This window comes from Akebia trifoliata, chromosome 14 (genome assembly GCF_017979445.1).
Source record: "Akebia trifoliata isolate Shusen 1 chromosome 14, ASM1797944v1, whole genome shotgun sequence".
Lineage (NCBI taxonomy): Eukaryota > Viridiplantae > Streptophyta > Magnoliopsida > Ranunculales > Lardizabalaceae > Akebia > Akebia trifoliata.
Genome location: NC_141388.1, coordinates 33,533,396 through 33,548,463, shown reverse-complemented (window position 1 = coordinate 33,548,463; position 15,068 = coordinate 33,533,396). Strand labels below are relative to the sequence as shown.

General features: G+C 36.3%; 2 protein-coding genes across 2 annotated transcripts; one reads left to right on the top strand and one right to left on the bottom strand.

Moving 5' to 3' along the window:
- Positions 1 to 4,405: 4,405 nt before the first annotated feature.
- Positions 4,406 to 8,728, bottom strand: LOC147386872 (uncharacterized). The gene is made up of 7 exons (XM_086423592.1): positions 7,144 to 8,728; positions 6,908 to 7,053; positions 6,460 to 6,825; positions 5,942 to 6,343; positions 5,705 to 5,843; positions 4,972 to 5,055; positions 4,406 to 4,790 (listed from the first exon to the last, which is right to left on the bottom strand). Exons 5-7 carry the CDS (start codon positions 5,837 to 5,839, stop codon positions 4,737 to 4,739), a joined length of 273 nt encoding a protein of 90 aa, XP_086279718.1. The 5' UTR covers positions 5,840 to 5,843; positions 5,942 to 6,343; positions 6,460 to 6,825; positions 6,908 to 7,053; positions 7,144 to 8,728; the 3' UTR covers positions 4,406 to 4,736.
- Positions 8,729 to 9,061: 333 nt separating this feature from the next.
- Positions 9,062 to 12,998, top strand: LOC147386871 (uncharacterized). The gene is made up of 7 exons (XM_086424638.1): positions 9,062 to 9,395; positions 9,714 to 10,378; positions 10,563 to 11,185; positions 11,518 to 11,650; positions 11,757 to 12,420; positions 12,513 to 12,741; positions 12,842 to 12,998. Exons 1-7 carry the CDS (start codon positions 9,062 to 9,064, stop codon positions 12,996 to 12,998), a joined length of 2,805 nt encoding a protein of 934 aa, XP_086280764.1.
- The last annotated feature ends 2,070 nt before the right edge of the window (positions 12,999 to 15,068 follow it).

Sequence of the window (15,068 nt, the reverse complement as noted above, 5' to 3'; positions counted from 1 at the left end):
AGATTCAATCAATCAAGGTATCTAAGGGGTATGATCATATCAACCGGGTAAAAAGGAAACCATGCACCCTAATCTAGCAACTAATTCACTCGATCATGAACTTATTGAGTTAACTCATCTCCTAGCATTCAACGTTGTAAAACATGGACAAATATCACATGGAAACATTGGCATAAAGCTTAAAGTGAATGCAGAGGGAATTGCATGAGGTCTTTAATCCAAACGAGTCAACTCGACTTATGACAACCAAAATCGAGATATCATGACAATACATTATGGAAAAATTAAAACAATTAACATGTAATTAATTCCTTATGTGGTTCAAGACAAGTTAACTGAATTAACTCACCTAAAATTCACCCCTATGGTTGATTTTCGAAGTCCAACACCCTGTTTTGTTTATTTATTTATTTATTTATTTATTTGAGAAATATGCAAAGCAAATCCTTTGGAGATATAGGCTACCTTTACAAACTCATAAGATTTCAAATTTAACGAAGAGTCATTAGGTCAACGTGGTTCGTTGCATTGATAATTCAATACCACAACCTTTTTAATGGAAAAGTTTGGATTCAAAATGCACATATTTTTTTTTTTATAACTTTGATCCAAAGTTTTGAAAATGAGTGGCTACAAAATCAAATTTAAAATCAAAATGAAGATTAATTTTTAAGAATTTTCTTTTAAATTTTTTCTTCTTTAAAAAAAAAAAAAATATTCTCAAAATTTTGTCCAGCATTGGACCATACTTTTGGATGCAACGTGGAGAGGTCAAAATTCCAAAACATGATCCGATGGCACATGGTTATAACGCAAAAAATTATGAGATTTTAGGAATAAAAAAGTTAATTTTCGCCATTGAATTTCAATTTTAAATTTGGGAGATCATAACCATCTATTTTTTATACCCATGATCAAAATCAGAATAGTTTTATTTTAATTTTTTTTTAGATTTTTCTTTTAAATCGGACATTTTCCATGTAATAAAGAAACAGTGGTATTGGATTTTTAATTTGATAATCCCAAAGGACCTAATGACACTTAGTAAGATTTAATATCTTACTAAATTAGTCATGAAAGCATGACCCATAAAGTGGATTCTATCTCAATTTTTTTTTACTGTTGAGGTTGCTAACAGCCCATACAATTTCTTTCTTTCATACATGTTACTGCCAGCAATACATAACTCACCTTTTTTTTCCATATATGTTACTGCCACAACTCAACGAAAAAAAAAATAAAATAAAATAAAAATAAATAAATAAATAAATAACTAAATAACTCTCTTTTCTATATGTTGTTGCCAGCAACATAGAACTCAACTTTTTTTATTTATTTAAATATATGTTGCTGCCAAAGGATACAATTCAAAGCGTTTTTTTTGTTCTAAAAAAATGTTGCTGCTAGCAACATAACTCAAGATTTTTTTTTATATAAGTTGCTGCCACAAAATACCTTCAAAACTCCATTTAAATAAATAAATAAATATGTTGCTGCCAGAGAGTCCTAGAGAGATGTATTGATGGTAGAGAGAGAGAGAGAGAGAGATTATACTCCCTTCACGTTCCTCTGTTCGTTGTTGTCAGTTCGATCAAGGATTAATGGAACAACGATCAGACTCAACCATCCATTCTTTTCATTGATTGAGATTCAAAACGGGTTGAGGTTGGCTCAATCCAATCCATTCACCCTTCAACGAGAAGAGAATTCTTGCGTCCTAACAGTAAGAAAAGCCTTTTTTTTTTTTCTGTATTTTCTTTGCTAATTTGAGAAGAAGATGGACCACGAAAAATTCATTTTTACTAATTGCACACCCTGCTAACAGCGCACCACTGTAGCAAACCCTTTTTTTTCTCTTTTAAAAAAAATATATATATATACTGCCAAAAGGGCGGATTGACATGCACTTAATAAAATAAAATAAAAAATACTGCCCAAGGACAGATCAATTCCTCAAAATAAAAAAGGTTTGCTTCTTTTTTTTTTTTAAATCTATATGATTTAATAACTATTACTTTTTTTTTTTTTTTTTTTTTTTTTTTGAAAGGTTAGCAGGGTTAAGGCAGACCCAGCCATTCTTTCGAAATCTCCAATTATTTAGGGTCATTCCGAATTATCCTTGATTAAACCGGAGAAAATAATATGTTGGAGCAAGGTACTCCAAGTAGAACCGAATGATTAATGATTGGAAGAATAAGAATAATAAATAAAAAATCGGTAAACAAACAATAAAAAAAAACTAACTAAAAATAAAAAAATAAATAAAATAAAATAAAAATAAAAAAACTAGGTCATTGGCAATGTTCTCATATTTGGGGCTTTTCAAGTTTGATCCTCAATAGTCCCTAGTGGAGTTGCCACTGAAAGCCCCCTCAATCCGCGGGGTGTGCGGATCTGTTTTTGACCTTTGAGATTTGGGAGTCGTCACCTATCTAAAAGGCAAATAATACTAATATACGAAAGAAAAATATGGGTCCGAGGATCACGTTACGGGGTTGGAAGGTGTTAAGCACTAACCCCGCCCAGCAAACGCCCGTCTCTACTAATTTTCAAATAAAACTACATTGCTAAAAAGACCTAAATAATAATAAAAAATTACCTTTACGAACGCAACGATTTTGTTCCCTCAGATCTGATAGAATAACTCCTCGTACAACACTCCTCGCTTCGTTCTGTTACCTGATTCGCTTCAGATCTCCAAGATAAAGTACCTCCTTCTGAATTTTTCTGATTTTGTTTATGAATTTCTAGATGTTTTGGAAAGGTTTCTATGTGTTTTACAAGCTAAAGTTGGGGTATGGATGTTAGGTAAGGAGTTAGGACTTCAAAATTAGGGTTTATGGGAGAGTAGGGAAGCTTTTTGACCTATTTTTCTTAAGGTTTATTTTTTTATACGAAAATAGATTGTAAAGACCGCTATTTATAGATTTTTTTAAGTGTTTTTTAGATAGAGTTATTGTTTAATTAGAATTGTTTTAAATAGAGTTATTGTTTAATTACAATTGTTTTAAATAGAGTTATAATTTAATTAAAATTGTTTTAGGTAGAGTTATAATTTAATTAGAATTACTTTAAATAGAGTTATAATTTAATTGGAATTATTTTAAATAGAGTTATAGTTTAATTAGAATTATTTTAGGATTTTGACTTTTAGTCTCACTTGATTGACTTGACTTTAGGATTTTGACTTGAGTCTTACTTGATTCACTTTAAGTTTAATTAGAATTTCACTTTATATTAATTAATATTTTAATTATTAATTTTAGAATTTTTAATTATTAAAATGATAAAATTACCATTTTGCCATCGGAAATGACTTTTTGCGTTTTAAGTCGTTTTTTAATGTTCCTAGATGTTTTGGAATCGATTTTTTGTAAGGAATTCAATGGAAATATTGGTTTGTGTCATTTATGAATTTTTTTGTGCGAAATGATTGTGAACTTTATAAGGGGCATTTTCATAATTTTGTCAAATTTTGTGAAAACTGGCGAAATAGTTTATTTGATTCAAATTTGTTGTTTTATGTGTTTGAAGGGGTTTTCCTAAGCGTAATGTATGCTTTAGGGATGTTTTAATGTTAGGGGTATTTTGATAATTTGGTTATTTTTAATGACTTTTATCGTAAAGCTTCTTTTTGTCTGCAAGATGATGATTTCTATGTTTTTTGAGTTATATTTTCCTAGCGTAGCACAGTTTCTACAATTTTGTTAGTTTGAGATACCTCATCCGAATTTTTGAAATATATCTAGTAACAAATAAATTATTGGAATGATCATCCATCATTAGGAATCGTTGCGATCAGGTTGACGAGTTGATTATTTAGGCAAGTGTAAAAATGGGGTGTTTACAATTTCTTGATTCCACAATCCTAGTCACTACGTAAAAATACCCAAATATCGACAGTCTAAAATCGTCGAATTATGGATCAATTCGGCAGTCTCGACCGTCGAACTGGCCCATCGAATTGTGCCTTGTCGAAAAAAAATTCGGCGGTTAAAAACCATAGAATTTTTATAAAATTCGATGGCCTTTGGGCCGTCGAATAACATATTTTCGCCGGTTTTGGTCTGTCGAATCTAGGATTTAATCATATATTCGACGGCTATAGGCCATCGAATAAAGACCATCGATTTAATTTAAAGACCAATCAGAATGTACCCAAATGCTAGTTTTGTCTTCAACCTATACTTGCGAAAAAAATTTACACATTCATATCAACATCGACATTCATATCCCATTCACATCCCATCCCATCCACATAAACATTCACATCCCATCCCATCCACTATCATCCCCCTCCATTCACACCAATTTGCATTCAATTTATAGTATCAACGAATTATAAGATTTAAAAAAAAAATTACTTATATAAGTCAAAATTATAAGTTAAAATTTTAATCTCACATGTTGGAAGAATTCCTAATATTATGTTCACATACATTAATGTAATGAAGTCTAAAAAAAAAAAAAAAAATCCCACTTTCAATCGGAAATGGATCAAGTTCCTTGAACTGTTCTCACGACATCCTGAACCTTGTTTGTGACCAGCTATCTTTCCAATAACCATGATGGTGCAAGTGGAATCGGTTCCTGCCTAGCTACCTCAAGCTGCTCTGCCATGGCACTTGCTCTGTCAAAGCTAAAGCCACCAACACGACCCGTGTTTCTCCCTCGTAACTGCTCAACTAGTCCAAGCCTGTAAAGAACTGGAGCTACAACAACATTATGGGGAGCCATCATCTCTGCTGCATGACGAGCCACTGTGGATAGTCAGCATTTGGACCCTTCATCTACAAGAGAGTTCACAGTGGTAATTAGGGACAGCAACTACTAGAAAATCTGAAAATAAAAAGAGCTTCAATATAAGTGGATGATGTGGTAATCCTGCTTAGAAAAACAGCCCATGGCAAGGAAAGGCTTTTGTTTATGTCTGCCCTTGCCCTTGGTCTGCAACATTGATCAAGACAATACCTGCTCATAGCAAATAATATAAGAGACAGTATCACCGGAAGAGCACCCAGTAGAATAGCCAGTTTCCTTCAATCTAAGCGCAACCTAGTTAAAGGTTTACCGGACAAGTAAAATTAGTGAGATACAAATGATGAATTTGACAAAAATAAAATTATTTTAATAAAATGCAAGTAAGGAACTCATGTGAGTGGATGATATTTCCTTTTGAATATGTGGGGTCTGTTTTAAGCTGCAAGTGTGCTGTCCACCAACCTTTAGAAACATTCAAACCCACCTAACTTTGGAAGCATTCAAGTTGGTCATGTGTTTGGCTCTTAATCTTGCTTCATTTATTTGTTTTCCAAAGTTAGCTTTTTTAACTAAAAAGAAGGTTCAAAGTTGAATATGATATATATGCACACCTGCAATAACAGGAGATGTGGTTTTAGATAGAGTTGGATTCACTCTCAATCTCATTGACACATTTGTTAAACTAAGATAGAAGGAACTTAGCATTGAAAGTTCATAGTCTAAAAAAATTTATGAGAACATCAAGGATTAAAATTAGTTCATTTTATGTTATTTTCTATCCTAACAGGTCGATAAGCTGCTGTTGTGCACAGGTTCTGTTCTCAACAGTTATTGCTCAAAATTAATTACAGTGGATTAAACATCAAGTCATGAATGAAATTAGGGACCAAACACATTTTTATTTATTTATAGATTCTTCAAGGAACATGTCAACAATGCAAACCTTGAGATCGCTTCCACTGTATCCTTCTGTCATGGTTGCAAGCTCCTTAAAGTCTAGTCCATCTTCAACCTTCTCTTTTGCAAGAAGAGTTTTCAAAATTGATTCCATATTCTCTGTGGATGGTAGACCAACCATAATTCTGTTCACCACACGTTAAACATTAGGATCAGCAAACATAAAGTTGTGGTAATTGTTATTACACGTAAGTTATTGGGATCCTCAAATAAACAAACATACATGCGTTCAAATCGCTAAATAATCGCTTCATCAAGGTCAAAAGGCCTGTTTGTTGCAGCGAGGACAAGGATCTGCTCGTCAGGTTTTATCAACAACCCATCCCAATGAGTCATGAACTCGTTCATAATATCGACCTCGTCCACAAATATAATTGTTGGGGAGACTTTTGCTGCAAGGGTGAATAAAGCTCTTACATTCTTCTCATCTTCTCCAAACCATTTTGAAGTGATGGTGGACATTGACACATTGATGAAGCTTGCCTCCGCAGCAACCTTGGAGACTTCTTCTGCATCTCCTTCACTGGTGGATACAACACTCTTATTCAGCAGTGCAACCAGCTGCCTTCTGTATGAAATCTTTTAGGTCAAAAGCATCACCAGTCCGAGGCTTTGTGATGACACCCTGATATTAACATTAGCTCCCAGCAAAGTCATTAATTTGAAATTCAACTAATTAGAGATGAATAAAAATCCTAATATGAGTGGCAAGTAAGTTTATAGTTTATAGATGAGAGAGACCTTTTCCACTTGTTCCCCGAACCCTCCACAAGTATGCAACAGCTCATTTGCACTTCTTTCCTCTAACAATTTCTTGTCCTGCGGAAAGAAATAGATCAATAAAAGTCACAGGTGCAGCCACATAAAATGGAATCCCATGATTACTAGGCTCATATCCAATGTCTAAGAAAAGATTAAAAACAATATAAGACTAAGAGCAAATGAGTTCTACAAAGATGGAAAATGAGAACAACATCAGTAGAAAAATGCACATAGATATAAGTTGATATCCTAAGCGTACTAGTGCCAACATAAGAGCATAGTAACGCACACCCTCATAAATCCTTTTGCCACAAGTTTGTGCCAACCACCCTCTTCAGGGGTCTCCTGGAAAAAGAAGAAACAACGATGACTAAATCATAGAAAATATAATTGCAAGAAATGCCACAATCTCTCAGATAGTACAAACCCTCTGCTGCAATGCTCGAATATCCTTTTTCTTTATCAGCAGCTGTTGTTTCTCCACAATAAACAATGGACAACTGCAGCGTCCATAATCTGTATACAATCGCAATTCTTTCAAACCGATGTCTTGGATAACTCATTAACATCAACCTGTAAACGCCACCATAAATCAACCAAGAGGACTAAAATCTTTTGTTGTTAAGGAAATAACAACTGCTGAAAACCATTGAGAATAACTACCGATTTATTGAGGTTTGGATGGAGAGCGAAAATCCTCTGAGAGTAAGATCTCGCTCTTTTGTGGAAGTTGTGGCTAGATCTAGAGAGAACACAAAGGGGGATCCTCCTTCGAAGGATAATCCTTTTCCGAGATCTCAAAAGAAGCCATCCTATGGCTTGGGGAACCTTCAATTTAATTTTTGGATGAAGATGTTAAGGCTGGTTCGGAGAAATTTAAGTTTGCTCTTGTAGCAAAGTTTGTCAGGCCAAAACCTGGAGGAAAACAATTCCGTCCAGGTGTGGAGAGTATTAGAAAGTGCGTTCGTGGAAGATTGCTGGATCGTGTGAAGCTATTACGCTGGATTTTCGTCACGTTCTTCATAATTTCTCCATTAAATCAGATATGATTTCGATTTGGTTGAAGGAGAGGATTTTGATCGAGAGTTATGTGATGAGATTTTTCAATTGGACACCCCTTTTCCGTCCGTCGGAAAGGGATGCTTCATCGATTCCGACGTGGATTTCTTTTTCGAATATCCCGCTGTTCTGCTATGAGGTAGCTAATCTTCGAAGCTTGGCATCGGTTGTCGGTGAAGTCCTAGCCATTGATAGGGCTACCAGTCATGGTACGCGCCTTAATGGGGCGAGAGTCTGCGTGCTGTTAGACCTACTCAAAGATAATCCGAAGAGAGTCCGGATTACTCATGGGCAAGTTGGAATTTGGCAACAAATTTCTTATGAATCAATCCCTCTCTATTGTACCAACTGCTTCAAGCTTGGCCATCAGGATACTTACTATAGAAATAAAGAAGGTCTTCCCAAAGCTACTGCTCCAGGAACTAAGGTGGTGGAGAAGCAAAGTATTCAAGATGTAGGGAAGGAATTCAGAGAGAAATCAAAGAATAACGGATTTGAAAATGGCAGATCTAACAGAGCATTGGTTATAAAGGATGGGCCAACTCATAAGGAGACTGTGCAGCATGTCATTGGCAAAGGCAAAGCTTCTGCACTGCCCTAGTCTTCGGTTGAGGAAGACAGTGACATGGCAGTCACCTATGCTGATGTGGAACGTGGTGAGGCGTCTAAATCATTAGTGGATGCTGACATGGCAGATGAGGTGGTACATAATTTTGTTAAAGAATTTGAATTTCAAATTCATAAGTCGCTGCCTGATCCTGGGCCTATTCTTACGCCTTCTACTACGCCAGTTGCTAACGTAATAAAGCCAAATAAGGAAACTTCGCCCACACCATCTATTGCGCCCTTTCATTACGTGGTTGAGTCATGTAAGGATCCTTTTCCCACTCCAACTACTGCTGCTAACATGGTGGAGCCAAATAAGGAACCTTTTATTTTGGCTTTGGACTCGGAATCGGATAAGCGTAATCTAGAGGAGGGAGAGATCAACGAGAATGTTTCGGGGGATTCCTCGCCTCTTCAGGGCTCTACCCCAAGATACGGCTCGATTTCAGCAATCATGGAAAGATCGCAGACTGAACCAAAGATTAATGGCTTATAGCCGTTGGATCTTGATCTGCAATTTCTCCATGTAACCACTACTAGTGATGTAGAATCTGTAGATGATGAAGACGAATTCTCATCTAGCAATCCCAATGTGTTGGATTACCCTTCTGATCTAGGACGTGAAAGAGTTAAAAAAGTAAGGATTCGAAGGCGTAGATCGTGGTCTAATCTGGGTCCTCCTACTCAGACCAGATCGAAGAAAAATAATTAAATCAATTTTATGTCAGCTCTTATTTTGAACATTAGAGGAATCTAGAATTCCTCATCCCTTTTAAGACTAAAAAACTTGATGAAATCAATAAATTCTTTGCTTTTGGCTGTGCTAGAACCGATGTCGAGGAAAGATTCTAATCTTCAAAAGATGCAATTAATTCTAAGAGCGTGAGTGACTGTTTCAAATGATAAGGATAATTATATGGGATCGATATGGGTGTTCTGGTTTGGTGATCCTTCGAAATTTAAAGTGTTACACATATCCTCTCAATACATTCTCTTAGAAGCCGAAGTGGAAAATCAACAGATCTTGTTTTGTATTCTTAGAGCTTCTTGCTTAATTCAAGATCGTCTAGCTCTTTGTTCAGAATTGAAAAGCACGCTCAATCCCATAAGCAATTTGTTAATTGTGGGGGATTTTAATACCGTTCTTTATCCGGATGAAAAGAAAGGAGGTAGGTTTCCTAACCGAGTTTCCATGGAAGACCTGGGTGAGATGATTGGCGAACTTAGCTTATTGGATGCTGGATTTTCTGGTAATAAATTCACATGGTGTAATAATCGGCAAGGGAGGCAACGTATTTGGGGAAGACTAGATCGTGCCTTAGTATCATCCTCTTGGGTTTTCGAGAGGGGTGCGCCTTTTGTTTTTCATCTTCCTAGATTATCGTCTGATCATTGTCCGCTTCATGTTCAACTTTTCAAATCAATAATTGGGCCTAGACAATTTAGATTCTTGGACTTCTAGACTGACAGAGATGATTTTTTACATATTGTGGAGTCCTCTTGGTCGCCCAGAACGGAAGGGTCTCCTTTATACCAATTTTTCCTTAAACTTAAAAGACTTAAAACAGCCCTAAAAGCTTGGAATAAGGAGGTTGTGGGCAATGTCCAAGTGAAACTAAAGGAAGCAGAAAATAAGGTTAAAAAATGTGAACAATTACTAGCATCCCAAGGTTGGAATCAGAACCTTTACGTGGAGTGTCAACAAGCTAAGGCAGAGTATTCTACATGGGCAAGCAATGAGGAATCATTCTGGAAGCAGAAGTCTAGAATTTCCTGGCTTCAACATGGGGACAGGAATACAAAATTCTTCCATCTATCTGCTAAGATTCGTGCAACTAGAAACTCGATTAGGAAGATAAGAATGGTGGATAGTACTATTCTTGAAGATCCAAAAGCTATTGGAAGGGAGGCAGTCATTGAATTTCAATCTCTTCTCAATTCTACTCAAAAGTGTTCTTTTGGAAATTTACTGGAGGGTTTAAATTGCATAATTACTTCTGCTCAGAATAGTCGTCTTTGTGCTTCCCCCTTTAAGAAAGAGGTGTTCCAGGCTATCAAAGGGATGAATGATCATGGAGCGGCAGGTTCGGATGGGTTCTCGGGCCTATTCTATCTTAAGTGCTGGGACATTATCAAGTTAGATCTGTTAGCGGCTCTTTCAAATTTTTTTAAGGATGGTTTTATCCCGAAAGCTGTCAATGCCACGTCCATAACCTTGATTCCTAAGGTTGAGGTACGTCTTTCTTTTTTAGATTTTAGACCCATTAGCTTTTGCAATTTTTTGTATAAAATCATATCTAAAATCTTGGCTTCTAGGTTAGGAGATATTCTTCCCTCTATAATCTCCCCTGAACAAAGTGCTTTTGTAATAAGGAGAAATATTTATGATAATGTTGTGTTGGCTCATGAAGTTTTAGATGATCTTAAATCTGAAAACTCGAGGCAATAACCTGGCTTTGAAAATCGATATGAAGAAAGCATATGACAGGCTGGAGTGGCCTTTTTTGATGGACGTCCTTTCGAAGATGGGTTTTTCAAGCAATTTTTTGAAGTTGATTAAAGGCTGCCTTCAGAGTGTTACCTATTCAGTGATAGTTAATGGCTGCCCTTATGGTTTTTTTGGAGGTAGTCGTGGTCTTAGACAAGGAGACCCCATTTCTCCTAGTTTATTTATTCTAGCGGAAGAAGCTCTCAATATGGGGTTGAACAATCTTGCACAAAATGGAAAGCTAGAGAGATTTTCAGTTTCAAAAAAAGGGGTCGCACCAAGCCATATACTTTTTGCAAACGACTTAATCATATTTATCAAGGCAATGTTGAAGTCTTTGTCAAATATTAAAGGTTTTCTGGAATCTTACGAGAAAGCTTTGGGACAACAAATCAACTTAGAGAAAAGTAGTTTTTTTGTGGCAGAACGGGTTGCGGAAAGGAGAGTTGAACTTGTGAAGATGATCCTGGGCTTTCCTAAGGGCTCACTCCCTACCAATTATTTGGGTGTCCCGTTGTTTGTTGGCAAAGTGACGAGAGAAATGTGCAGAGGGTTGGTGTCAAAGATTTTGAGGAAAATAGTTGGATGGAAATCCAAACTCCTTTCGGAGGGAGGACGACTAACTTTGCTCTCTCATGTATTCACCTCAATCCCAGTCTATCTCATATCTATTCTTCCTATTCCAAAGACAATTTCGATTTCATTGGAATCGTGCTTCGCTAAGGTTTTTTGGGGAAGTATTGAGGGAAAAAGGAAAGGTCATATTGTGGCTTGGCATAAAGTATGTAAACCTAAGATGGAAGGTGGATTGGGTATTCGAACTATTTCAGAGGTGCATAAAATAGGCATAATGAAAATGTGTTGGAGATTGACTACTGAAAAAGGGCTTTGGATAGAATTCCTGAAGAAGAAGTATGCAAGAGATGGAAACTGGTGGAATCTGACAAATTTGAGAGGTTCAAAACTATGGAGAAGTATTCGGAATTTTCTTCAGCCGACAATTTGCCTTTCTACAAGGTAAATTGGAGATGGAGCTTCCTCTTCACTATTTTTACACAACTGGAGAGGATCTTGTCCCCTAATTGATCTTTATCCTAATGAAAATGTAAAAATTAACGTGAAGGACGTTTGGGGTCCATGTGGTTGGGATGTTGTTAAGCTAAGAGAAGTTATCGTGAATCCAAATGCTGTAGCAGATATCCTAGTATCTAATGTTCAGCAGAGTAGCTCCGATAGAACAATTTGGATGGCTTCAAAATCAGGACTGTTCTCATCGTGGTTGGCTTGGGACTCTATAAGAGTAAGAGGAATCACACACCAATTATGTAAGGCAATCTGGAATTCTCAGGTTCCTACAAAGATGAAGACGTTGGCATGGAAAATATTTCACAAGGCGTGCCCAGTGGATTTAGTCCGGAAAAGGTGGGGTTTTGCCATGGCTTCTATTTGCCCTTGCTGTGGAAGTGATGAAGAAATAGTTAATCATCTCTTCTTTCAATGTTCTTTTACATTGAAGGTGTGGAATTTCTTTAGTTGTCATCATTTAGAAGTGGAAACAAAACTTATGTCACAAGCATCGAAACTTAAATGGGGACTATCAAAAAAATCACAGTTCGGAATAGTCACTAGCATGGTCCCATGGATAGTCTGTTGGACCGTTTGGGTAGCCAGGAACAAATGTATTTTTGATGGCATAATCCCAATAGCACAAGGAGTAATCATTAGTTGCCTTAAGTGGATCAAGGAGTTGGAGAAGTATCAAAACTATAAGCTCTCTGTTTCAGATGGTGAAAATAAAAAACTTATAGGTATTGAGTCCATAGGAAACACATTCAGCCACGTCGTATGGTCATTGTTTGTTGGCAAAAACCTGCCTCAGGCTGGCTAAAATTAAATACAGATGGGGCTGCATTAGGCAATCCTGGGCGTTCAAGTGGAGGCGCCATTCTTAGTGATGAAAATGGAGATCTAATAGAGGCGGGTCATTGGGACTTCGGAGTTGCGACAAATAATGAAGTGGAAATAAGGGCATTAGCTGCTGCACTGGGGAGTTTCCATTTAGAAGGGAGAAATGTCATCATTGAGTTGGATTCAACAATCATAGTCAGGTCTCATCGATCAAAAAGTCTCTTGGAAGCTAGATCAATGGGTGCATCAAGTAAGGAGGCTCATGGCTAATCTTGAGGTACGAGTTAATCATGTATGGAGGGAGGCGAATGCAACCACAGACGCCCTTGCTGCTGCTGGAACTCACAACGGTTCATTATTGATCTTCAAACAAGTTTCAGATTTGCCTCTAATTGTCAAAAATGCTTATTTTGGTGATAAGCTTGATCTTCCTCAATTTCGCTCTGTAATTCGCTAGGGATCTCCCTATTGTACACTTTTTACAATTTTAATTTCATTGCTTGCTTAGCAAAATAAAAAAAAAATAAATCAACCAAGATTACTTGTGGAAATACTATTAGCCTTGGCAGATCACAACTGCTTTCCACAAGGGCTTGAACAAGTTTACTGTTTAGAAGATATGACTAAAACAAAAGTAAATCCACATCATCTGCCAACTGAAAAAAAAAGTAAAAAAGTTGTAAACAGAAAAGCCAATCTATGTATGAAGGAAGTGTCTGAGGAACTTGTACAATGCACTGCTAACATATGTAAAGACCGGGGATACAGACCTGTCTCCTCAGTTGTCTCAGGGTCTTCACCAAAAGCTCTGGATTACGATGGATGCCAACCCAGCATCCATTGACAACAATTTTGGTGGCCTAAGGAATAACTGCAGAAGAAATTTCCTACAAAAACAAGGATAGAGTGAGAGAGAGATAGAGAGTCAAAGAAGAACCAAGATGAAAAAGATTAAAAAAGAAATATAGACAACTTTCAAAATGCGCACCTCAAAATTTTCAATGCTCCACTCTTCTAAAACTTTCAAAATCGGTCTTGCTGCTGATCCTACTGTTATTTAAACCATCAATGCAAGATTCTTCACAGGTCCACAAGCCTAAGGTAACATGTAGAAAGTAACCATAAATAAATGACCCAAAAGAAAAATCTCAAAAACACATTCTAGAATTTTTGTGTGATTGTTTGTGCAAAAAAGTTACTTGTCCTTCTGGTGTCTCTGCAGGACACATCATTCCCCAATGTGAATTATGTAACTACCTAGGTTTTGCCAATTTCCCTAGTTAGAAAAGAAAGAAGCTTAGTAAAACAATGAAACCCAAGTCTTTGGTGATGATTATTTTACCATGTATCTTTGCTAGAAAGTATTCTGTGCCTGCTCTTCAACGTGTGCTACCTGGCCCGAATGGTCCTCCCGAAAATTTTGGAGGGTGTCTGCTTGTGCCTCAACAGTAGTCATTATGTTATATGCTGATAAAAGTAACAGTTAGAACACACCCAAGTTAAAATGGAGAAAAAGTTAAATATAAAAATGGTAGTCAAGGAACTTAAATATAATTGTGAACATACAATGAAGAGCTATAAAAAATTCTTGTAGGATAACCAGCACAGCTTATCTGTATAGCCTCCATGACTCCCTAAAGTAGACAAACATTAGATCCAACATGTGAGCAAGTGCAAATAACAATAATAACATTGACAATTACCCTATGAAGTTGTCAAACAAAAGGTAAAAAAACTTTCTTACCCCAAGCGTTGTCTTGACTTAACCCTCAAAATAAACGACAATGGCTCCTAAGCCATCTAATTACCTCACCACAAAGAATATCAAAAGTCCCTTAGGGTCCATCTCTATCCATTAGCTCAGCCGAAGAGTCAATGATCTCATCGATACAAATTGAATAATACTCCATATCTGACTTCTCAGGATCTACTAGTGCTCCTTTAGCGTAGATCACATTCCTTTTAAAGTTCATCAATAAGCATACCCTACCATTATTCAATGATGGTAATGATTCTGATACTAGTTCTTTACCTCCTCGCCTATTAGGAATTGTAGAATTGGATGTCGCCTATAAAATAGAATTATTGTTTATGATTAGATATGTAAGCTAAAATCCATCATTTATATGAATTAAATATTAATGAAAAATTAAATGAAGAATCTCTAAAGTTAAAGTGATTTTACATCTTACCTGAGTAGAAGGACCTCCAACTTCAAATGTAGATGATTTTTTCTTTTCGTGCTTGTTCTTGTTCTTCTTTTTCTTCTTCTTATCTTTCATTAGCGCATGAATTAGTTGAGTTAAGTTAACCATGTCTCTTTCAAACTTATCCGTATAATTTCGAATTTGAGTTGTATAACATAATGAAATCTTTGAAACTCCACCCCCCATACCTCTTACTCTGCCTTTTCCATCTTTCCCAAACACCTATGCACAACTATGATTAATATAATGTATGTAAATAAAAAATTAAAATTAAATAATATAAGTCATACATACAATGGAAATAAGATCATGATCGATAT